The 26581-nt window shown below is 44.1% G+C and overlaps 1 protein-coding gene across 1 annotated transcript in view; it reads right to left on the minus strand.

Moving 5' to 3' along the window:
* wdr90 (WD repeat domain 90) overlaps positions 1-26581 on the minus strand; it is a 67607-nt gene that overhangs the window by 15022 nt on the left and 26004 nt on the right. Inside the window, exons 12-28 of the mRNA XM_084163273.1 lie at positions 22431-22541; positions 21978-22123; positions 21633-21690; positions 18764-18882; positions 18387-18548; positions 17099-17229; positions 16706-16822; positions 15845-16080; positions 15337-15473; positions 9777-9907; positions 8532-8662; positions 6730-6891; positions 4941-5069; positions 4654-4787; positions 4478-4518; positions 4219-4353; positions 3756-3932 (exon numbers count right to left, since the gene is read on the minus strand). Coding sequence (XP_084019399.1) covers positions 3756-3932; positions 4219-4353; positions 4478-4518; positions 4654-4787; positions 4941-5069; positions 6730-6891; positions 8532-8662; positions 9777-9907; positions 15337-15473; positions 15845-16080; positions 16706-16822; positions 17099-17229; positions 18387-18548; positions 18764-18882; positions 21633-21690; positions 21978-22123; positions 22431-22541 — 2257 coding nt within the window. The remainder of the gene's footprint in view (positions 1-3755; positions 3933-4218; positions 4354-4477; positions 4519-4653; positions 4788-4940; positions 5070-6729; positions 6892-8531; positions 8663-9776; positions 9908-15336; positions 15474-15844; positions 16081-16705; positions 16823-17098; positions 17230-18386; positions 18549-18763; positions 18883-21632; positions 21691-21977; positions 22124-22430; positions 22542-26581) is intronic.

Consider the following 26581-nt stretch of genomic DNA (forward strand, 5'->3'; position numbering starts at 1 on the left):
TCATGGTGAGAGTCTTTAGGTGCCTTTTGGCAAACTCCAAGCGGCATTTCATGTTCCTTTTACTGAGGAGTGGCTTCCGTCTGGTCAATCTACCATAAAGGCCTGATAAGTGGAGTACTGCAGAGATGCTTGTCATTATGGAAGTTTTTTTCCATCTCCACAGAGGAACTCTAGACCTCTATCAGAGTGACCATCGGGTTCTTGGTCACCTCCCTGACCAAGGCTCTTCTCCCCAGATTGCTCAGTTTGGCCGGACGGCCAGCTTTAGGAAGAGTCTTGGTGATTCCAAACTTCTTCCATTTAAGAATGATGGAGGCCACTGTGCTCTTGGGACCTTCAATGCTGTAGACATTTTTTGGTAACTTCCCCAGATCTGTGCATTGACACAATCCTGTCTCGGAGCTCTACGGACAATTCCTTCGACCTCATGGCTTGGTTTTTGCACTGACATGCACTGTCCACTGTGGGACCTTATATAGATAAAGTGTGTGCCTTTCCAAATCATGTCCAATCAATTTAATTTACCCCAGGTGGACTCCAATCAAGTTGTAGAAACATCAAGGATGATCAATGGAAACAGGAGGCACCTGAGCTCAATTTCGAGTCTCATAGCAAAGGGTCTGAATACTTATGTAAATACATTTAATTTAATAAATGATCAGACATTTCTAAAAACCTGTTTTCACTTTGACATTATGAGGTAGTGTGTGTAGATTGATAAGGATTTTTTAAATTTAATCCAGTTTAGAATAAGGCTGTGACATAACAAAATGGTCTGAAAACTTTCCGAAGGCACTGTATGTACGCATGTATGTATGCATGCATGTATGTATGTGTATATACACTACCAGTCAAAAGGTTGGACACACCAACTCATTCAAGAGTTTTTATTTATTTTTACTATTATTTACATTGCAGAATAATAGCGAAGACATCAAAACTATGAAATAACACATATGGAATCATGTAGTAACCAAAAAAGTGTTAAACAAATCAAAATATATTTTATATTTCAGATTCTTCAAATAGCCACCCTTTGCCTTGATGACAGCTTTGCACACTCTTGGCATTCTCTCAACCAGCTTCACCTAGAATGCTTTTCCAACAGTCTTGAAGTAGTTCCCACATATGCTGAGCACTTGTAGGCTGCTTTTCCTTCACTCTGCCGTCCGACTCATCCCAAACCATCTCAATTTGGTTGAGGTCGGGGGATTGTGGAGGCAAAGTCATCTGATGCAGCACTCCATCACTCTCCTTGGTAAAATAGCCCTTACACAGCCTGGAGGTGTGTTGGGTCATTGTCCTGTTGAAAAACAAATGATAGTCCCACTAAGCCCAAAACAGATGGGATGGCGTATCGCTGCAGAATGCTGTGGTAGACATGCTGGTTAAGTGTGCACATGCAGAGATTATCCGTTCACCCACACCGAGTCTCACAAAGAAAATCTCAGATTTGGACTCCAGACCAAAGGACAAAATTCCACCGGTCTAATGTCCATTGCTTGCGTTTCTTGGCCCAAGCAAGTTTCTTCTTCTTATTGGTGTCCTTTAGTAGTGGTTTCTTTGCAGCAATTCGGCCATGAAGGCCTGATTCACCTCTGAACAGTTGATGTTAAGATGTGTCTGTTACTTGAACTCTGTGAAGCATTTATTGGGGCTGCAATTTCTGAGACTGGTAACTAATGAACTTATCCTCTGCAGCAGAGGGAACTCTGGGTCTTCCATTCCTGTGGCGGTTCTTATGAGAGCCAGTTTCATCATAGCACTTGATGGTTTTTGCAACTGCACTTCTTGAAATTTTGCAGATTGACTGACCATCATGTCTTAAAGTAATAATGGACTGTCGTTTCTCTTTGCTTATTTGAGCTGTTCTTGCCATAATATGGACTTGGTCTTTTACCAAATATGGCTATCTTCTGTATACCACCCCTTCCTTGTCACAACACAACTGATTGGGTCAAACGCATTAAGAAGGAAATACATTCCACAAATTATCTTTTAAGAAGGCACACCTGTTAATTGAAATGCATTCCAGGTGACTACCTCATGAAGCTGGTTGAGAGAATGCCAAGAGTGTGCAAAGCTGTCATCAAGGCAAAGGGTGGCTATTTGAAGAATCTCAAATGTAAAATATACTTTGATTTGTTTAACACTTTTTTGGTTACTACATGATTCCATATGTGTTATTTCATAGTTTTGATGTCTTTAGTATTATTCTACAATGTAGAAAATAGTAAAAATAAAGAAAAACCCTGGAATGAGTAGGTGTTCTAAAACATTTGACTGGTAGTGTGTATATACAGTGGGGAGAACAAGTATTTGATACACTGCCGATTTTGCAGGTTTTCCTACTTACAAAGCATGTAGAGGTCTGTAATTTTTATCATAGGTACACTTCAACTGTGAGAGACGGAATCTAAAACAAAAATCCAGAAAATCACATTGTATGATTTTTAAGTAATTAATTTGCATTTTATTGCATGACATAAGTATTTGATCACCTACCAACCAGTAAGAATTCCGTCTCTCACAGACCTGTTAGTTTTTCTTTAAGAAGCCCTCCTGTTCTCCACTCATTACCTGTATTAACTGCACCTGTTTGAACTCGTTACCTGTATAAAAGACACCTGTCCACACACTCAATCAAACAGACCCCAACCTCTCCACAATGGCCAAGACCAGAGAGCTGTGTAAGGACATCAGGGATAAAATTGTAGACCTGCACAAGGCTGGGATGGGCTACAGGACAATAGGCAAGCAGCTTGGTGAGAAGGCAACAACTGTTGGCGCAATTATTAGAAAATGGAAGAAGTTCAAGATGACGGTCAATCAGCCTCGGTCTGGGGCTCCATGCAAGATCTCAACTCGTGGGGCATCAATGATCATGAGGAAGGTGAGGGATCAGCCCAGAACTACACGGCAGGACCTGGTCAATGACCTGAAGAGAGCTGGGACCACAGTCTCAAAGAAAAACATTAGTAACACAGTACGCCATCATGGATTAAAATCCTGCAGCGCACGCAAGGTCCTCCTGCTCAAGCCAGCGCATGTCCAGGCCCGTCTGAAGTTTGCCAATGACCATCCAGAGGAGGAATGGGAGAAGTTCATGTGGTCTGATGAGACAAAAATAGAGCTTTTTGGTCTAAACTCCACTCGCCTCCTTCCCTCAGTAAGAGCATTGAAGATGGGTCGTGGCTGGGTCTTCCAGCATGACAACGACCCAAAACACACAGCCAGGGCAACTAAGGAGTGGCTCCGTAAGAAGCGTCTCAAGGTCCTGGAGTGGCCTAGCCAGTCTCCAGACCTGAACCCAATAGAAAATCTTTGGAGGGAGCTGAAAGTCCGTATTGCCCAGCGACAGCCCCGAAACCTGTAGGATCTGGAGAAGGTCTGTATGGAGGAGTGGGCCAAAATCCCTGCTGCAGTGTGTGCAAACCTGGTCAAGACCTACAGGAAACGTATAATCTCTGTAATTGCAAACAAAGGTTTCTGTACCAAATATTAAGTTCTGCTTTTCTGATGTATTAAATACTTATGTCATGCAATAAAATGCAAATTAATTACTTAAAAATCATACAATGTGATTTTCTGGATTTTTGTTTTAGATTCCGTCTCTCACAGTTGAAGTGTACCTATGATAAAAATTACAGATCTCTACATGCTTTGTAAGTAGGAAAACCTGCAAAATCGGCAGTGTATCAAATACTTGTTCTCCCCACTGTGTGTGTATATATATATATATATAAATAATTTACCATTGTCTGCTGCTCTCTTCAGACTGGCCTTCAGGGTTGATGAAGAGACTCCGCCCGCCACCATCTCAGTGACTTTGAGAAAGGAGCCAGACGCAGGGCGAGGGGAGGGGCCTGCCGGGGCAGGGCTGGGAAGAACCTCGTCAGTATCCTCCTCACACAGAGACAGGCGGCCCAGAGCTTAAGGAGGAAAGAGGGAGACACAGGAGAGGGCAAAGTGGAGGAGAACATGATACTTTAGGCCGGTTGTAAAACAATCCCTAGCTCCTTCTCTTTCTGTGTTTGCAGGAAGTCATAAGCAAAATGGTGGAAGCTCCCAATGGCGGGCTAGGTGGAACAATCACCATACTGTTTTTTGCACACTTTTCCAAGGGTTGGTGCTAATGGTAATTTTCCAAGTAAGGGTGAGACACATAAAAGCAGAGCTGGAAAAAAACTAGATGAAAAAGAGAGCAGCGAATCTCACCTTCTTGTCCAATCCTGTCTATGGAGCTAATGTCCAAACAGGGCAGGGGTGAGGAGGGAAGGGGCGCTGTCCGTCGAGGCATTCCATTGGAGAGCAGCCTGCTGCTGACCTCTGACTCTGAATGACCTTTAGGGGCTACAGTAGAACATCCCAATTTCTGATTATCTATTGATAGGCAGAACTAGAAGACTTACTTCTGTACATGGTATTCTGTTTACTGCAACCTTTGAAATTATGGTATGAATGTATTTGTATTTACCTGGTTTAGGAGGCGAAACAGAGGCTGCCTTTGGTGGTGAACTGCGAGAGAGAAAAATGTAAACCAATAAATTACAGATGCATGAATACGACCTTCTTATACAATTTACAACAGTACAGTAATGCAATGCCACTGTGGATACTTTTTTGGGGACAGACAGACATTGACAGACTCACCGTCTGTCAGTTCCAGCCTCCTGAGGGTGGGCCAGGAAGTCCCAGAAGAAGATGGCGTCTCCTACTGAGACCACGGCCATCTGGTCTGGGGAGAAGTTCACCTGGCGAATAGGCTGGCTGTGTCCTATGAACATCTGGGATGGAATGATGTATTCAATCAACACATTTCAATGAATAACGTCACACCATTCAAACTATTTGAAATTTGGTAAGATCATGATCCTAAATTCCATAAATTGCTAATTAAAATGTTGGTTGGCATGGTAACCTAAACCAATCAACTTTACCTGTGAGTTGACATCCAGCTGCATGCTGTAATCCCACACCTTCACAGCATTGTGTCCTGCTGTCAGTAAGAAACGTCCATCCTCACTCACTGCCAGAGAGGAACACTGGTGCTTATGTGCCTTAGACACCTGGCAGGGACACCATACACAATAAGCAATGAAGAACTCTACCAAAACAAAGTAAAGATATCTTAAGTATCTTGATTAATAAAAAATAAAAAACACCAAAACACCCGCACTTTTCTTACTAGCACTTATTTTGCTGATAGTTGCTTTGTTGAGGAAACTTTTTACTTACTATGATTGTGATATGTGGTTGTCTCACCTAGCTACCTTATTACGATGAATGCACTAACTGTAAGTTGCATCAGCTAAATGACTAAAATGTAAAAATATAAAAACATCTCTTTATAAAATTCAGTGCCAAAGATAATCTTCACCTTTAATACAACACACATCACTGTATTGTGCACATCAACTATGTCACACAAACACACACATACACTATATATACACAAAAGTATGTGGACACCTCTTCAAATTAGTGGATTCGGCTATTTCAGCCACACCCATTGCTGACAGGTGTATAAAATCGAGCACACAGCCATGCAATCTCCATAGACAAACATTGGCCTTACTGAAGAGCTCAGTGACTTTCAACGTGGAACCGTCATAGGATGCCACCTTTCTAACATGTCAGTTCGTCAAATTTATGCCCTGCTAGAGCTGCCCGGTCAACTCTAAGTGCTGTTATTGTGAAGTGGAAACGTCTAGGAGCAACAACGGCTCAGCCAGGAAGTGGTAGGCCACACAAGCTCACAGAACGGGACCACTGGGCGCTGAAGTGCGCAGCGCGTAAAAATCGTCTGTCCTCGGTTGCAACACTCACTACCGAGTTCCAAACTACCTCTGGAACCAACGTCAGCACAATAACTGTTCGTCGGGAGCTTCATGAAATGGGTTTCCATGGCCGAGCAGCCGCATACAAGCTTAAGACAACCATGCGCAATGCCAAGTGTTGGCTGGAGTGGTGTAAAGCTCGCTGCCATTGGACTCTGGAGCAGTGGAAACGTGTTTTCTGGAGTGATGAATCACGCTTCACCATCTGGCAGTCTGACGGACTAATCTGGGTTTGGAAGATGCCAAGAGAACGCTACCTGCCCCAATGCATAGTGCCAACTGTAAAGATTGGTGGAGGAGGAATGATGGTCTGGGCCTGTTTTTCATGGGTCGGGCTAGGTCCCTTAGTTCCAGTGAAGGTATATCTTAACGCTACAGCATACAATGAAATTCTAGACGATTCTGTGCTTCCAACTTTGTGGCAACAGTTTGGGGAAGGCCCTTTCCTGTTTCAGCATGGCAATGCCCCCGTGCACAAAGCGAGGTCCATACAGAAATAGTTTGTCGAGATCGGTGTGGAAAAACTTGACTGGCCTGCACAGAGCCTGACCTTAACCCCATCGAACACCTTTGGGATGAATTGGAACGTCGACTGTGAGCCAGGCCTAATCGCCCAACATCAGTGCCCGACCTCACTAATATTCGTGGCTGAACGGAAGCAAGTCCCCACAGCAATGTTCCAACATCTAGTGGAAAGCCTTCCTAGAAGAGTGGAGGCTGTTATAGCAGCAAAGGGGGGACCAACTCCATATTAAAGCCCATGATTTTGGAATTAGATTTTCGACGAGCAGGTGTCCCCATACTTTTGGTAATGTAGTGCATCTCCCACACGCACAGACACACACACAGCTCAGAAACAGAGAGACTGCATGCACATCAGTACCACTACCTCTCTGAGCAGTCGTCCGGTGTTAGCGCTAATCCACAGAATCTTGTTGGCGGAGGTGGTGACCAGTAGGTGTCCGGTGGAGGCCGGGGAGAAACACACCTTCAGGGCCGAGTCCAGACTGGTGCTCTCCACATCCAGGATACTCACGTCCACACGCAGCAGCTGGGTGATAGGATATATAACATCATGTTACCTCAGCTCAGATACACATCAGAACTTGTTCAAATCACATTTTATTTGTCACATGCTTCGTAAACTACAGGTATAGACTAACAGTGAAATGCTTACTTAAGGGCCCTTCCCAACAACGCAAGGAGAAAGAAAATAGAGAAATAATAGCAAAGTAAAACACGTAACAATAAAAGTAATAATAAAACACAATGAGTAACGATAACTTGGCTATATACCAGTACCGAGTCGATGTGCAGGGTAATTGAGGTAAATATGTACATATAACAAGAAATAAAGTGGTGCATCGGTACTGCTTGCAGTGCGGTAGCAGAGAGAACAGTCTAGGACCTCGGTGGCTGGAGTCTGACACCGCCTGGTATAGAGGTCCTGGATTTCAGGGAGCTCCGCCTCAGTAATGTACTTGGCCGTACGCAGTACACTCTGTAGCGCCTTGCGGTCGGATGCCAAGCAGTTGCCATACCAAGCGGTGATGCAGCCAGTCAAGATGCTCTCAATGGTGCAGCTGTTTAACTTTTTGAGGATCTGAGGGCCCATGCAAAATCTTTTCAGCCTCCTGAGGGGGAAGAGGCGTTGTCGTGCCCTCTTCACGACGGTGTTGGTGTGTGTGGACCATGATAGATCCTTAGTGATGTGGACCCCGAGGAACTTGAAGCTCTTGCCCCGCTCCACTAGAGCCCTGCCGGTGTGAATGGCGGCGTACTCGGCCCTCCGTTTCCTGTAGTCCACGATCAGCTCCTTTGTCTTGCTGACGTTGAGGGAGAGGTTGTTGTCCTGGCACCACACTGACCTCCTCCTTATAGGCTGTCTCATCGTCGTCGGTGATCAGGCCTACCACCGTCATGTCGTCAGCAAACTTAATGATGGCGTTGGAGTCATGCGCGGCCACGCAGTCTTGGGTGAACAGGAACTACAGGCGGGGACTAAGGACACATCCCTGTGGGGCCACCATGTTGAGGAACAGCGTGGCGGAGGTGTTGTTGCCTACCCTCACCACCTGGGGGCAGCCCGTCAGAAAGTCCAGGATCCAGATGCAGACGGAGGTGTTCAATCCCAGGGTCCTTAGCTTAGTAATGAGCTTTGAGGGCACTATGGTGTTGAACGCTGAGCTGTAGTCAATGAACAGCATTCTCACGTAGGTGTTCCTCTTGTCCAGGTGGGAAAGGGCAGTGTGGAGTGCAATAGAGATTGTGTCATCTGTGGATCTGTTGGGGCGGTATGTGAATTGGAGTGGGTCCAGGGTGTCTGAGATGATGGCGTTGATGTGAGCCATGACCAGCCTTTCAAAGCACTTCATGGCTACAGATGTGAGTGCTATGGGGCGATAGTCATTTAGACAGGTTACCTTGGCGTTCTTGGGCACAGGGACTATGGTGGTCTACTTGAAACTTACTTTGTCTCTGCCAAAAGAATTGCAGAGACACAGCAGTTGGTCCTGACCTTCCATTTGGGAAGTACAGTGTAAATCACTATATTTTTTACACTATAATTTTAACAATAAATGCAGAAGTCGTCCAAGCCACATATCACAGGAAAACAAAGCTCAAAGACGAATTGACTGACACAATAACAGGGGGAAGACATTTTGTTGATTGTAAGAGAACAAACAGTACCTCATCCAGTGAGCGGGCGTCCATGATGGTGACGGTGTACTCAGACGGCCCGACGAAGGCCAGACAGCGATTGTCACTGCTTACTGTGAGGGCATCAGGAGCACGATCAGTGCCTCGCGCCACCACGTTACCTACACAAAAAGAGGATGAGGGAGGGTGTGTTGCCTATAAGCAGGGCCTAAAATGTAATTTTTTGTCCACCAGCCACTGTGGCAGGTAGATTTTAAAATCTACCAGCCACTCAGATTTTTTACCAGCCAAAACAAAACAAAATCATTAAAATTACACCAACACACATAAAACAGATGAGTATGCTTTGTAACGTTTCTAAAACAATAAATGTATTACTAGTAAGAAGTAATGTGGTATGTTGTTTAATTTCATTTTTTGTGACCTGAGTCTTTTAACCAAAATATCACAGATGAGACAAGAATGTTCACCTGCCCCTTTAAGAGCGGGAGGTTACTGTGGTAACGCGACTCCAGTCATGTTTGTGCCTGTGAGATTGAGTCTGACTAGTAGAAGCATCATCTTTTCCTTCCCTAGCGGTTGAAAATCAAACATAAAAAAACAACCTAGCTTGTGAACAAAACAATGTAAATTGCCAAGAATCACAAGGACAAAGTCTCTCTTCAGTAGACTTTCATTTCAAGTAAATTAGACCAACTTTTATGCCTGTGCGCAGTGCTTCTTTTAAGACTAAAAATGAATCTCCACATGCGCACAGCCCCCAGCCAAGCAGTGTTGCAGTGCGAGGTGGAATAGGCTATAGTTGGATTCGTAGTGCTTTGGCTTTGTGCGATTAATTTACCAGCTATGAAACAAAACATCAGAAATACTTTGAAAACAGCTACTGCAGCATTTACTTTATTATAAATGTGATCATACTTGACTACTTTTATTCACAAATGTGAGTGAAATGCTTGCACTGTGGAGCCCTGACCACCCGCCAACGTGGCTGGTGAAATGGACATCTTACCCGCCAATGCCAAAATCTACCCGCTAGTGGCAGGTGTTAATTTTAGGGCCTGCCTGTAAATCACTGAAGATCCAGTACCTTCACTGGAGATGGAGCTGTCCGACAGGTAATATCAGGACAATACAATGCAATGCAATACAATACACTGAGTGCAGTCCTTGTATTTCTGAAGGTGAAGGGTTCTATCTTCCATTCCATTCATAACATACCAGCTAATTCAACCAGATCTAGCTGTATAGTGTGTGTGTTTGTCAGTGTTAACTCACCTAGTACTCGGAGTACATGGTGATCTTCCTGAGAGGAGTTGTAGAGAGCCAGAGCACCCAGGGAGCCAGCGCTGTACATAAACTCTCCATCTGGAGAGAAGGCCAGGCCCACCACCTCCCCTCTGTGCTGCCTGCAGAAACAAAACACAAGAGGACTCGAGGTGTTCTGAAAGATGACACGTCGAGGATTATAATAAACAGCACTTTGATGTCATACAAGCAAACCACACACCTGTGAGTCCAAATGTGCACTTGTCCATATAAAACTCATGTAATTTACAGGATCAACGTTTATGATCGCTATGTTTGATGTACACTACCAGTCCAAAGTTTGGACACACCTACTCATTCAAGGGATTTTCTTTATTTTTTACATTGTCAAATAATAGTGAAGACATCAAAACTATGAAATAACACATACGGATTCATGTAGTAACCATATATTTTATATTTGAGATTCTTCAAATAGCCACCCTTTGTCTTGATGACAGCTTTGCACACTCTTGGCATTCTCTCAACCAGCTTCATGAGGTAGTCACCTGGAATGCATTTCAATTAACAGGTGTGCCTTCTTAAAAGTTCATTTGTGGAATTTCTTTCCTTCTTAATGCGTTTGAGCCAATCAGTTGTGTTGTGACAAGGAAGGGGTGGTATACAGAAGATAGCCCTATTTGGTAAAAGACCAAGTCCATATTATGGCAAGAACAGCTCAAATAAGCAAAGAGAAACGACAGTCCATCATTACTTTAAGACATGAAGGTCAGTCAATACGGAACATTTCAAGAACTTTGAACGTTTCTTCAAGTGCAGTCGCAAAAACCATCAAGCGCTATGATGAACTTGCTCTCATGAGGACCACCACAGGAATGGAAGACCCAGAGTTACCTCTGCTGCAGAGGATAAGTTCATTAGAGTTACCAGCCTCAGAAATTGCAGCCTAAATAAATGCTTCACAGAGTTCAAGTAAAAGACACATCTCAACATCAACTGTTCAGAGGGGACTGTGTGAATCAGGCCTTCATTGTCGAATTGCTGCAAAGAAACCACTACTAAAGTGGTCCTCTGTGGTCCTCTGTAGCTCAGCTGGTAGAGCACGGCGCTTGTAACGCCAAGGTAGTGGGTTCGATCCCCGGGACCACCCATACACAAAAAAATGTATGCACGCATGACTGTAAGTCGCTTTGGATAAAAGCGTCTGCTAAATGGCATATTATTATTATTAAAGGACACCAATAATAAGAAGAGACCTACTTGGGCAAAGAAACACGAGCAATCGACATTAGATTGGAAATTTGTCCTTTGGTCTGGAGTCCAAATTGGAGATTTTTTGTTCAAACCGCCGTCTTTGTGAGACGTGGTGTGGGTGAATGGTGATCTCCACATGTGTAGTTCCCACCGTAAAGCATGGAGGAGGTGGTGTTATGGTGTGGGGGTGCTTTGCTGGTGACACTGTCTGTGATTTATTTAGAATTCAAGGCACACTTAACCAGCATGGCTACCACAGCATTCTGCAGCGATACGCCATCCCATCTGGTTTGGGCTTAGTGGGACTATCATTTGTTTTTCAACAGGACAATGACCCAACACACCTCCAGGCTGTGTAAGGGCTATTTTACCAAGAAGGAAAGTGATGGAGTGCTGCATCAGATGACCTGGCCTCCACAATCCCCTGACCTCAACCCAATTGAGATGGTTTGGGATGAGTCGGACCGCAGAGTGAAGGAAAAGCAGCCAACAAGTGCTCAGCATATGTGGGAACTCCTTCAAGACTGTTGGAAAAGCATTCCAGGTGAAGCTGGTTGAGAGAATGCCAAGAGTGTGCAAAGCTGTCATCAAGGCAAAGGGTGGCTATTTGAAGAATCTCAAATATACAATATATTTTGATTTGTTTAACACTTTTTTGGTTACTACATGATTCCATATATGTTATTTCATAGTTTGATGTCTTCACTACTATTCTACAATGTAGAAAATAGTAAAAATAAATAAAACCCCTTGAATGAGTAGGTGTGTCCAAACTTTTGAATGGTACTGTACAGTTACAAGGATGACATAGCGTCATACCCTGGGTTGTTCTGAACAGAATGAGCCTGTTTGTTTATTGTGAAGAAAATTAGCAGCGGAACATGCACTTGAACAGATATAGCCCCTGGTTCTCCTCAGACTTGACTGCCCTTGACCAGCACAAAAACATCCTGTGGCGTACTGCATTAGCATCGAATAGCCCCCGCGATATGCAACTTTTCAGGGAAGTTAGGAACCAATATACACAAGCAGTTAGGAAAGCAAAGGCTAGCTTTTTCAAACAGAAATTTGCATCCTGTAGCACTAACTCCAAAAAGTTTTGGGACACTGTAAAGTCCATGGAGAATAAGAGCACCTCCTCCCAGCTGCCCACTGCACTGAGGCTAGGAAACACTATCACCACCGATAAATCTACAATAATTGAGAATTTCAACAAGCATTTTGCTACGGCTGGCCATGCTTTCCACCTGGCTACCACTACCCCGACCACCAGCTCTGCACCCTCCGCTGCAACTTGCCCATGCTCCCCCCCCCCCGCTTCTCCTTCACACAAATTCAGACAGCTGATGTTCTGAAAGAGCTGCAAAATCTGGACCCCTACAAATCATCTGGGCTAGACAATCTGGACCCTTTCTTTCTAAAATTAGCCGCCGAAATTGTCGCAACCCCTACTACTAGCCTGTTCAACCTCTCTTTCGTAACGTCTGAGATCCCCAGAGATTGGAAAGCTGCCGCGGTCATCCCCCTCTTCAAAGGGGGTGACACTCTAGATCCAAACTGTTACAGACCTATATCCATCCTGCCCTGCCTTTCGAAAGTTTTTGAAAGCCAAGTTAACAAACAGATCACCGACCATTTCGAATCACACCGTACCTTCTCCGCTATGCAATCCGGTTTCCGAGCTGGTCATGGGTGCACCTCAACCACGCTCAAGGTCCTAAATGATATTATAACTGCGATCGATAATAGACAGTACTGTGCAGCCGTCTTCATCGACCTGGCCAAGGCTTTCGACTCTGTCAACCACCGCATTCTTATTGGCAGACTAAATAGCCTTGGTTTCTCAAATGACTGCCTCGCCTGGTTCACCATCTACTTCTCAGATAGAGTTCAATGTGTCAAATCGGAGGGCCTGCTGTCTGGACCTATGACAGTCTCTATGGGGGTACCACAGGGTTCAATTCTTGGGCCGACTCTTTTTTCTGTGTATATCAATGTCGCTTTTGCTGCTGGTGACTCTCAGATCCACCTCTACGCAGACGACACCATTTTGTATACATCTAGCCCTTCATTGGACACTGTGTTAACAAACGAGCTTCAATGCCATACAACACTCCTTCCGTAGCCTCCAACTGCCCTTAAACACTAGTAAAACTAAATGCATGATCTTCAATCGAACGCTGCTGGCAGCCGCCCACCCGACTACAATCCCTACTCTCGGCGGGTCTGACCTAGAGTATGTGGACAACTACAAATACCTAGGTGTCTGGTTAGACTGTAAACTCTCCTTCCAGACGCACATTAAGCATCTCCAATCCAAAGTTAAATCTAGATCTTACCAATCACTGCACCTGTACACAGCCCATCTGAAATTAGCCCACCCAACTACCTCATCCCCATATTGTTATTTATTTTGCTAATTTGCACCCCAGTATCTCTATTTGCACATCATATCTTGCACATCTATTATTCCAGTTTTAATACTAATTGTAATTATTTTGCACTATGGCCTATTTTTTGCCTTACCTCCATAACTTGCTACATTTGCACACACTGTATATATATTTTCTGTTGTATTTTATTTTACTTTATGTTTTGTTTTACCCCATATGTAACTCTGTGTTGTTGTTTTTATCGCACTGCTTTGCTTTATCTTGGCCAGGTCGCAGTTGTAAATGAGAACTTGTTCTCAACTGGCTTACCTGGTTAAATAAAGGTGAAATAAAAATAAATGAAATAAATTGAATGCACTCATTACTATCTGTTTCTATGAATTGTTTTGTGAAAGCCTAACAATGTAAGATTGTATTTTAGAACTTAGCTAGTCATGTTGGCAATAGAACAAGCTTTCAAATGATGCCCAACTAACCCAGATTGAGATTTATAATGTACAGTTTTTGGACTGTGTAAATAACAACAGTAATTGTGTGATGGTGATGACGCTGGGCTGTGTTCCTAACAAAGATCTACAAGTCTGCTTGCTTCAGTTACTAAACGGCACAACTAAGAGAGCTCAAGAAAATCACAGAAAAGTTGAAAGCTCTTTCCTTGAGTCATAAAAGTGCATTGAAAGTACTTAGGAACTCTGCACAATGGAGAGGTGTGTGGCCACCTGGAGACACCATTTAGACCCCTCACTCAAACCTACCCCACATTCTTCATGAATATTCTTATTACGTTACTGAATGTATCCAGAGTATTTTCAGATTTCATTGTTGATAAATGCTGCGAAAAGTACAGTAAAAGTAAAATGCATATAAAAGATTTGTGTCAGGTGAACTGTTCTGTCCTCACCTTTGGTTTAATAACTTTCACATAATCTCAAAATTGTTCCCTTTCAATTCCTACCATGGTTATGCATATGCTTCTCATACTGTAGTTCTTCAGTTAGAAACATTTCAATTGGGTCCTCACCATATAGGCCAATTCCCACGATTGTAAAGGGTTAACAAGCACCCAAATACAATAAGTCACAGAGCGAGACCCAGAACTTCGCTGCACTAATCACGTATTAAATAAAACCATTTCCATGCTCTCTCTCTCATTCTCTAACCCTTCACACCCGTTAACACTGAAGTGTTCAACTGAGGAGGTGGCCTCGACATTCATACAAGACCTTATCAATGTGTCTATAATAGCCTTTCTGCAAACTCTGTCCTATAGACAGTGTGTGTGTGTGTGTGTGTGTGTGTGTGTGTGTGTGTGTATGTGGCTCAGTCACGAATCAGAGATTCTCGAAACTCTAGAAGACCTCTGCTCTATTCCTCTATAACGAGATACCACACTGGTACCTACTGACAGGCTGTGACAAGATCCACGTCTGTGTCACCCTTCCTACACATTCATTACCCATGCCTGTAAGAGGCCAAAAGGAAATGGGCAAAGAGGGCGAAAGATCGCGGCACAGCAGATGTCACAGGTATGACACTTCCTTGTGAGGGGTGGTGGTGGTGTCAGAGAGGTTAACGGTAGGTCATTGTAATGACATGACTCGGCTAGTGGGATAAACACAGTCACTAACTGTTAACTGGCTATATATTTCAGTCAGTACCAAGATGTATGATCCACTGGCAGCGACAGCTAGTCCTGTCTGGCAAATTGGCCGCTGGGTTATGGCATCTTCCAGCACGTGATCAGAATTGAAGGGATTATTGCGAGTCAAGGCAAAACTGTGCTCAAGGTCTTTTGCAACTCAGAGACTGTATCTAGATTCTGTTGGATCAAGGCACCACGTAACTTCTGTTGTTCATTAATCCATCAACTCCAGAACCCACTATGTACACTACAGTATCTCCTCTAGTCTGGGTCTACCTACTTGTGTTCTGCCAGTAGTTTGGCGCTGGCGATGTCAAAGACCCTGACAAGGCCAGAGCTGGATCCACAGCAGAAGACTTGCAGGCTGGGGTGGAAGGCAACGGAGCAGGGGGTGTCTTCAGAAACAAAGTCATACAGCTGGAGAAGGCCCAGAGGACACATAACAGTCATGAGGTAAAGAGATTCAGTCAGATAAGATCACGGTAGAACAGTCAGAATTCTAAGGTTGAGAGGTCAGTTATTTCAGGTGAGAGAAATTCTACAATAATTCTCTAAAAACATAACACTTACCGTTTTCTTACTATCGTGCCGACCTGAACCAAACTGTGGCATTATCCTTATCAACATTGTTCCAGCAACTATGGTGGATGTGTGACCAGGCCAGCTCAGTACAGCTTGGTTTGTCTCAATTCGGCTCAGTAGTATGAAAACAATATGTGGGTTTGAAAATGAGCCTAGTAGCTTTGAGCATCAGTGTGTGCCATCCGTTCCAGGGCTTGAGTTCCCACCTGCTGCATGGAGTCCATGTCCCAGACGCGCACGGTGCGGTCGCAAGAGGCGGTGGTGATGCGCCGACGGATACCGTCCACGCTGAAGCCCAGCACGCCGTCCGTGTGTGACCTCATCAGGGTGCTGTAGCCGCGGCTGCTCACGTCCAGGTAGCCCAGGTTACCGCTGGAGGTGGCCGCCATGACGCTGAGGCCGTCGTCGGACACGGACACAAGGCTCACAGGACCCTCGTGTTCTGGGGAGGAAAGACATGGGGGGGCTGAGGAACACTGGAGTGTGTGTGTCTGTGTACTGTAGGCTGAGAAAGTGCGTTGGCTAAGGAAATGGGAGGCAGTGTGCGCGAATGTGGGTTTTGATTAAATGGCAGCGATTACATTACTGTAAAATCCCCTGAATCCTCATTTGAAACCATTCATATGAGCAATAAGATTTTAGCTCTTTGATATGTGCTTTGACTGGGATTCAACCTGGAAACCCCTTTGATATGGGCTGTCTTCAAACACCTTCAGTTTATCAGAGACAGTCTAACCACATTTACATTTACAAGTTACCAATTCTTTAGATGCCAGTCAATATTGACACGTTGAATGCGACAGACATACTGAATAAAACAAATGACTGTGGCTGAGTGAGATGTCTTTTCTTCCTGGCACTGGTTTTGCATATTACTTTAGGAATGAGTGATATGTGGTTGTTTTCACCCATCTTAGGTTGAATGCACCGACTAAATCACTCTGGATTAGAGTGTCTCCTGAATGAGTAAAATGTAAAATGTAAATGTAGATGAATGATAGACCGAGCAGGGATGGAGCTGAATGTTAAACTAAGGGGCCCTGCTGTTCGACTGTGCCTGTTCTCACCAGCCTCCAGGAACACGGTGGAGAAGTCCAGGGGCCAGAGCCGCAGAAAGCCGTCCTCCGAGCCTGTGGCGCAGAACGCTGATGACACGCTGATGCTGTTGACAGCGATGCCCATACCTGGTGGGAAGGAGAAGAATGTTATTGTTCAACACAGCACAGTTTAAAGTGATCTCATGTCTCACCCAAATGGAGATTCTCTTTTTACCTCAAATTACCATTCTCTATCCCCCCTCCCCCCCCCCACCCCCACCTGTCTCACTCTCTATCCCCGTCTCCATATCTCTCCCTTCTCTACCTTTCTTTCCTCCTCTCTTTCTCGCTCTCTACCTCCCTCTCTTCCACTCCCTCCCTCCCCCCTCTATCCCCCTCTCTTCCACTCCCCCGTCCTCTCACCCATGCTAAAGGTCTGTTTCTCCCGGCGCTGAGCGTGGGGCTGCTGGGCGGGCAGCAGTCTCCTGACGTTCTTGATCGCCACACTCCCGTAGTCTATCTCCAGGATGTGGCCGCTGCGGCTACTGGCAAATCTATTGGAAACGAGGAAACTGAAGCTCCATAATGGCTCAAAGTCTTCTGAATTAGAGAATTTAGCACTTATGGGCTCCTCTCCAGAGAGTGGGAGGCGTTAGGTACTTTAGATCGGGTTATTAGGGGATTGAGTGGTGTGGATTGTCGTGGAAATTCTAATCAATAATGAGGAGAGGTCAATCACCAATCAGGATATTACTTTATTCAAAACGTATTAATAAGGTAGTAAGTGAGGCTGGTCGACCCAACACTCTTGACTGTTGGGTTGAGAACTCTGACATACAGACAATACAAATATATTTTATAGTAAAGATACACCGTCTCAGTCTACATGACTAACAGCAGATGTGTGGAATGGGTCAAAAGGTTAGGATTTGTATGAAAGACATGAATAATTCACAGCAGACAGTATCTGCGTTGAAGACTGTTCTCATTGTATGGAAACCAGGGTTTGGACCCCAAGACAAGGTTCTTACTAACATTATCCATACCCGAGCCATCTCTCCCTAGTACCTTACATTACACAAACACCAATTCAGTCTATGAAAATGCAGGCTCAGTCAGATCAGGGACATCTCCCTCTCACACACCATTCATCATGAAATGGAAAGTGGCTGTTGGTTTTATCACCTAGCCATCCCTAAATCAATTGCCAGGCCCAGCATCAGAGGCTCATATCTCGAGTAAAACCCATGTCCTTGACCACACGCCTAGACTAGCTGCAGGGAGCTGGAGTAGAAACCATCCCTTTACAAAAACACAGCATTAGTAGGACAGAAATGTCTTACTACTTGTTAAACAAAGCAGGTAAACATGTTACATGTCAATTTCTCTCACACAGGATGCAGCAGGTGAGGTGTCTGTCACTCAGAGGCAGTGATGTGTGGAGCTTTTCAAACCTTTCATAGGCTCAGTGGGAGAGAAGTAGAGAGAGAGAGAAGGCGCTGGGTTCTGATTCACCGAAATGGAACTATACAGGGCTTGGAGGAAGACGTAAGTAAGCTCATAGTTTGAATCTCCAAATGGCACCCTATTCCCTCTATAGTGCACTACTTTTGACCAGAGAAGGGAATAGGTTAGGGTGCCATTTGGGATGTAGCCATAGCCTACAACAATATATGAAAGGTTAAAAGCTGAAAGGAGTGTGTGGACTCACAGTGTGCGGTCCTCAGGCTCGCGGTCAGCAGAGTGACCCTCCTCAAAGGCCACGTCGGTGAAGTCCAGGGCGTGGTACTCCCCCAGGTTGACCGGACACGACCGCAGGGCCCCGTTACGCACGCGCCACAACCGGATGTTATCTCGACCACAGGACACCATCCTGGGGCGCAAATACACACAAGAACATATTTATATTTTGGTTATTTAGCAAACGCTCTTATCCAAAGCAACTTACATGCGCACAACACACATTTCAAAAATCAATTTCATAGTGACACAAACTCAAGATGATAGAATGGATACATTCCTACAACCATTTCCTATGAATCCTGAATGAAGCCTCACATATTGAACTATGATAGACTGTAATGTTACCGTGTGTCATCAAAGAAGGCAATCTTCATGGTCTGTATGTCCACATCGGTGTGTGCTTTGGCCAGGACAGACACCTCTCCTCCTTTAGTGACACGCAGGGTGTTCCACACAACCACCATCTGTGGAGGAGGGTTAAAAGATTTGGCATGGGCCCTCAGATCTTCAAAAGTTCTACAGCTGCACCATTGAGAGCATCTTGACTGGCTGCATCACTGCTTGGTTCAGCAACTGTATGGCTACGTGTGCCTTTTTAAAAAATGTATGTAGTTCTGTCCTTGAGCTGTTCTTGTCTATTAATGTTCTGTATTATGCCATGTTTCATGTTTTGTGTGGACCCCAGGAAGAGTAGCTGCTGCTTTTGCAACAGCTAATGGGGATCCTAATAAAATACCAAATACCAAAATACCCGACCATAAGGCGCTACAGAGGGTAGACCCACTGCTGCTACCGTCTATAATATATCCTGTTTGGGTATGTTTGAGAGATTGACTGTTGGACATGGCAGGTCCACAATCAATCTCCAGGTCAAGCCAGGGTGAGCCGGGGGTTGAACAGAGTTCAAACTGAACATGATTATTTTTGCATGACAGGGCTTGATTGATTGCACCACCATTGCTTCCAAACTGAATACATAGAGGAGAAATCAGATTTCGCCACTATCATAAACTAAGGAAGTGGGCGGAGCGGTCAAGAGGTGGAAACTGGAGACAGTGGTGGGGGAACCCAAGAGGGAGGGGTTAAGCTAAAATGTATGTAAAATGACTATATAAACAGAGCTGGGAGGTGGAAAAGGAGATGCTTTGCAAACCACCTCTACAAAAACTCTGGAAATACTTTGATCAATATAAGGATGAATTTGCCACAACAATTGTTATTCAATATGTACAGTACAAGTCAAAAGTTTGGAGACACCTACTCATTCAAGAGTTTTTCTTTATTTTTACAATTTTCTACATTGTAGAATAATAGTGAAGACATCAAAACTATTAAATAACACATATGGAATCATGTAGTAACCAAAAGTGTTAAACAAATCAAAATATATTTTATATTTCAGATTCTTCAAATAGCCACCCTTTGCCTTGATGACAGCTTTGCACACTCTTGGCATTCTCTTAACCAGCTTCACCTGGAATGCTTTTCCAACAGTCTTGAAGGAGTTCCCACATATGCTGAGCACTTGTTGGCTGCTTTTCCTTCACTCTGCCGTCCGACTCATCCCAAACCATCTCAATTGGGTTGAGGTTGGGGGATTGTGGAGGCCAGGTCATCTGATGCAGCACTCCATCACTCTCCTTCTTGGTCTCACAAAGACACGGTGGCTTGAACGAAAAATCTCCAATTTGGATCAGACCAAAGGACACATTTCCACCTGTCTAATGTTCATTGCTCGTGTTTCTTGGCCCAAGCAGGTCTCTTCTTATTATTGGTGTCCTTTAGTAGTGGTTTCTTTGCAGCAATTCGACCATGAAGGCCTGATTCACACAGTCCCCTCTGAACAGTTGATGTTGAGATGTGTCTGTTACTTGAACTCTGTGAAGCACTTATTTGGGCTGCAATTTCTGAGGCTGGTAACTGTAATGAACTTATCCTCTGCAGCAGAGATAACTCTGGATCTTCCATTCCTGTGGCGGTCCTCATGAGAGCCAGTTCATAATAGCGCCTGATGGTTTTTGCGACTGCACTTGAAGAAACTTTCAAAGTTCTTGAAATGTTCAGTATTGACTGACCTTCATGTCTTAAAGTAATGATGGACTGTCGTTTCTCTTTGCTTATTTGAGCTGTTCTTGCCATAATATGGACTTGGTCTTTTACCAAATAGGGCTATCTTCTGTATACTCGCCCTACCTTGTCACAACACAACTGATTGGCTCAAACGCATTAAGAAGGAAAGAAATTCCACAAATGAACTTTTAAGAAGGCACACCTGTTAATTGAAATGCATTCCAGGTGACTACCTCATGAAGCCGATTGAGAGAATGCCAAGAGTGTGCAAAGCTGTCATCAAGGCAAAGGGTGGCTATTTGAAGAAATTCAAATATAAAATATATTTTGATTTGTTTACCACTTTTTTGGTTACTACATGATTCCATTTGTGTTATTTCATAGTTTTGATGTCTTCACTATTATTCTACAATGTAAAAAATAGTAAAAATATAGAAAAACCTTGAATGAGTAGGTGTGTCCAAACTTTTGACTGGTAGTGTATTTATTTATTCCTCGTGTCACTATTTCAATTTTTTATCTTTAACTCTGCATTGTTCAAAAAGGACCCGTAAGCATTTCACTGTTAGTCTACACCTGTTGTTTACGAAGCATGTGACAAATAAAATATTTATTTATTTATTTGAAATTAGGCCCCCACCGCTAAACAACAAGCTATTAACTTACTGTTCACAGTCACAACAATCAGTCAACCAAAAAGTAATTAACACAGATTGCAAAACCACGGTGAAAGTAATGATGATGATAATGATGATGGATTGCATTTTTTCAGAGCATTTCTCATTAGGTCCCTAAGCAGTGCGCTGAAGTGTTTGTCTATTGACCTTGGTTGCTCCCTATCTGGGTAGCCGTCGTAAACAGACTATTTTGTTTTCAGGTAAGAAAGCAGCTAGAAGGCCAAAAGAAAGAGAATTGTTTAACCTGAAACAAACCGAGATTAAAGGCTGAATAAGGTCGTCTAGGCAGTAGCCACAATGTGACTAAGAAGAATGGTTTAGACAGAATTGTATATATGGATTATATTAAGAATACAATCTGTATACCATTCTTCCTAGTCATGGAATGTATCCTTTGAATAAAATATCTGCAAACAATTCTTCATTGTCACGCATCATATCATGACTATATTGGCTGTGGCGCTTACTGTTTTACTGTGGCCGTCTTTCCCCACTCCACACAGAACCCCACCGCTGTAGGAGAAGCTGAGGAAAACAAGGAGGACAAGTCATGAACAGAGTGAATATCAGTCCTTAAAACGAATGTGTGTGTTGTATTATACTGTATATGCATGTGTTTAGCTCAATGAGGAGAATGGACCAGGAACGCACAGGGGAAAGTCAGATGTGAAGAGGTGTGTTACATAACGGTGAGATGTGAGGTGAGACGTGTGTGTGTGTTTATATGTGAAGGGTCACCTTAATGAGGTCAGCAAATGAGCATGGGTCTTGTGGCTGAGTGTGTGTGTTTGTGGTTGTGTGTGAACAGTCACCTCAGCGAGGACAGTGAGTGAGCGTGGGTCTTGAACATGGCCAAGCAGTTGGCCTTGAGGTAGTTCCACACCCGCACCACACTCTGAATGCCGGTCTGGGCCGAGGCCAGCACTGTGCTGTTCCCATTGAACGTGAGAGCAGACACCTGACAACACACAAAGACAACACACTGCGAGGTGACATTGATGACTTTGACAATGATAAAATGCAGCGCTAGTGTCAAAAGAGACCATGCAACTCCCATTACCTGCTGTGGCATTTCATTCAAAACCTGTTACTGTAAAACGTCAACAAAGTCTCTGAAATCATGTATTTTATCAGATAAGGTTTTATCAAACAGCAACAGCCAGGCCAAGTATTTGAAGTGGCACGGCCTAATAAGACAACAGCACCGCTGTTTGTGAGTGTGTGTTGTGTATTATCTTCATATTTCATTAAACTGTGTGTTACACCTTATCAGTGTGGCCGATGAAGAACCTCTGCTGTCCGGAGGAGATCTTCATGGAGACGATGATGGCGTGACAGGGATACACCACCGTATCACCAGACTTAGTCCATAGAGCCTACAGGGAGAGCGGTAGTAGATTGGTATTTATAAACCGAGTAGTTTGAATCCTGGATGCTGATTGGCTGAAAGCCGTGGTAAACATGTATTTTTACTGCTCTAATTAAGTGGGTAGCCAGTTTATAATAGCAATAATGAAGTTTGAGTGTTTGTGGTATATGGCCAACATACCATGGCTAAGGGCTGTATCCAGGCACTCTGCGTTGCGTTGTGCATAAGAACAGCCCTTAGTTGTGGTATATTGGCCATATACCACACCCCCTCGGGCCTTATTGCTTAAACATACAGTACTTGTGTATGACATATACACTGCTCAAAAAAATAAAGGGAACACTTAAACAACACAATGTAACTCCAAGTCAATCACACTTCTGTGAAATCAAACTGTCCACTTAGGAAGCAACACTGATTGACAATACATTTCACATGCTGTTGTGCAAATGGAATAGACAACAGGTGGAAATTATAGGCAATTAGCAAGACACCCCCAATAAAGGACTGGTTTTGCAGATGGTGACCACAGACCACTTCTCAGTTCCTATGCTTCCTGGCTGATGTTTTGGTCACTTTTGAATGCTGGCAGTGCTTTCACTCTAGTGGTAGCATGAGACGGAGTCTACAACCCACACAAGTGGCTCAGGTAGTGCAGCTCATCCAGGATGGCACATCAATGCGAGCTGTGGCAAGAAGGTTTGCTGTGTCTGTCAGCGTAGTGTCCAGAGCATGGAGGCGCTACCAGGAGACAGGCCAGTACATCAGGAGACGTGGAGGAGGCCGTAGGAGGGCAACAACCCAGCAGCAGGACTGCTACCTCCGGCTTTGTGCAAGGAGGAGCAGGAGGAGCACTGCCAGAGCCCTGCAAAATGACCTCCAGCAGGCCACAAATGTGCATGTGTCTGCTCAAACGGTCAGAAACAGACTCCATGAGGGTGGTATGAGGGCCCGACGTCCACAGATGGGGGTTGTGCTTACAGCCCAACACCGTGCAGGACGTTTGGCATTTGCCAGAGAACACCAAGATTGGCAAATTCGCCACTGGCGCCCTGTGCTCTTCACAGATGAAAGCAGGTTCACACTGAGCACATGTGACAGATGTGACAGAGTCTGGAGACGCCGTGGAGAACGTTCTGCTGCCTGCAACATCCTCCAGCATGACCGGTTTGGTGGTGGGTCAGTCATGGTGTGGGGTGGCATTTCTTTGGGGGGCCGCACAGCCCTCCATGTGCTCGCCAGAGGTAGCCTGACTGCCATTAGGTACCGAGATGAGATCCTCAGACCCCTTGTGAGATCATATGCTGGTGCGGTTGGCCCTGGGTTCCTCCTAATGCAAGACAATGCTAGACCTCATGTGGCTGGAGTGTGTCAGCAGTTCCTGCAAGAGGAAGGCATTGATGCTATGGACCGCCCGTTCCCCAGACCTGAATCCAATTGAGCACATCTGGGACATCATGTCTCGCTCCATCCACCAACGCCACGTTGCACCACAGACTGTCCAGGAGTTGGCGGATGCTTTAGTCCAGGTCTGGGAGGAGATCCCTCAGGAGACCATCCAACACCTCATCAGGAGCATGCCCAGGCGTTGTAGGGAGGTCATACAGGCACGTGGAGGCCACACACACTACTGAGCCTCATTTAGACTTGTTTTAAGGACATTACATCAAAGTTGGATCAGACTGTAGTGTGGTTATCCACTTTAATTTTGAGGGTGACTCCAAATCCAGACCTCCGTGGGTTGATAAATTTGATTTCCATTGATAATTTTTTTGTGATTTTGTTGACAGCACATTCAACTACAGTGGGGGAAAAAAGTATTTAGTCAGCCACCAATTGTGCAAGTTCTCCCACTTAAAAAGATGAGAGAGGCCTGTACTTTTCATCATAGGTACACGTCAACTATGACAGACAAATTGAGGAAAAAAAATCCGGAAAATCACATTGTAGGATTTTTAATGAATTTATTTGCAAATTATGGTGGAAAATAAGTATTTGGTCACCTACAAACAAGCAAGATTTCTGGCTCTCACAGACCTGTAACTTCTTCTTTAAGAGGCTCCTCTGTCCTCCACTCGTTACCTGTATTAATGGCACCTGTTTGAACTTGTTATCAGTATAAAAAGACACCTGTCCACAACCTCAAACAGTCACACTCCAAACTCCACTATGGCCAAGACCAAAGAGCTGTCAAAGGACACCAGAAACAAAAGTGTAGACCTGCACCAGGCTGGGAAGACTGAATCTGCAATAGGTAAGCTGCTTGGTTTGAATAAAATCAACTGTGGGAGCAATTATTAGGAAATGGAAGACATACAAGACCACTGATAATCTCCCTCGATCTGGGGCTCCACGCAAGATCTCACCCCGTGGGGTCAAAATGATCACAAGAACGGTGAGCAAAAATCCCAGAACCACACGGGGGGACCTAGTGAATGACCTGCAGAGAGCTGGGACCAAAGTAACAAAGCCTACCATCAGTAACACACTACGCCACCAGGGACTCAAATCCTGTGTCCCCCTGCTTAAGCCAGTACATGTCCAGGCCCGTCTGAAGTTTGCTAGAGTGCATTTGGATGATCCAGAAGAGGATTGGGAGAATGTCATATGGTCAAATGAAACCAAAATATAACTTTTTGGTAAAAACTAAATTCGTCGTGTTTGGAGGACAAAGAATGCTGAGTTGCATCCAAAGAACACCATACCTACTGTGAAGCATGGGGGTGGAAACATCATGCTTTGGGGCTGTTTTTCTGCAAAGGGACCAGGACGACTGATCCGTGTAAAGGAAAGAATGAATGGGGCCATGTATCGTGAGATTTTGAGTGAAAACCTCCTTCCATCAGCAAGGGCATTGAAGATGAAACGTGGCTGGGTCTTTCAGCATGACAATGATCCCAAACACACCGCCCGGGCAACGAAGGAGTGGCTTCGTAAGATGCATTCAAGGTCCTGGAGTGGTCTAGCCAGTCTCCAGATCTCAACCCCATAGAAAATCTTTGGAGGGAGTTGAAAGTCTGTGTTGCCCAGCGACAGCCCCAAAACATCACTGCTCTAGAGGAGATCTGCATGTAGGAATGGGCCAAAATACCAGCAACAGTGTGTGAAAACCTTGTGAAGACTTACAGAAAACGTTTGACCTGTGTCATTGCCAACAAAGGGTATATAACAAAGTATTGAGAAACTTTTGTTATTGACCAAATACTTATTTTCCACCATAATTTGCAAATAAATTCATAAAAAATCCTACAATGTTATTTTGTGGATTTTTTCCCCTCATTTTGTATGTCATAGTTGACGTGTACATATGATAAATTACAGGCCTCTCATCTTTTTAAGTGGGAGAACTTGCACAATTGGTGGCTGACTAAATACTTTTTTCCCCCACTGTATGTAAAGAAAAAAGTATTTAATAAGATTATTTCATTCATTCAGATCTGTGTTATTTTAGTGTTCCCTTTATTTTTTTGAGCAGTGTAGTTTTGTCAAATATGATCTCACAGAGAGAGAGAGAGAGAGAGAGAGAGAGAGAGAGAGAGACTAATTTCTGATATTATATTTGTAACATATATAAATGGTATGATATCTAATATACGGCAATGTTGAATCATAAGTTCTCATTTATTTATTTCACATGATTTCACGTGACCTTTTTTTTTTTAAACATACACTACCGGTCAAAAGTTTTAGAACACCTACTCCGTCAAGGGTTTTTCTTTATTTGTAATATTTTCTACGTTGTAGAATAATAGTGAAGACATCAAAACTATGAAATAACACATACGGAATCATGTAGTAACCAAAAAAGTGTTAAACAAATCAAAATATATTTTATATTTGAGATTCTTCAAATAGCCACCCTTTGCCTTGATGACAGCTTTGCACACTCTTGGCATTCTCTCAACCAGCTTCATGAGGTAGTCACCTGGAATGCATTTCAATTAACAGGTGTGCCTTCTTAAAAGTTAATTTGTGGAATTTCTTTCCTTCTTAATGCGTTTGAGCCAATCAGTTGTGTTGTGACAAGGTAGGGGGTTATACAGAAGA

The sequence above is a fragment of the Coregonus lavaretus genome (assembly GCF_964263955.1).
Source record: "Coregonus lavaretus genome assembly, chromosome: 1".
NCBI lineage: Eukaryota > Metazoa > Chordata > Actinopteri > Salmoniformes > Salmonidae > Coregonus > Coregonus lavaretus.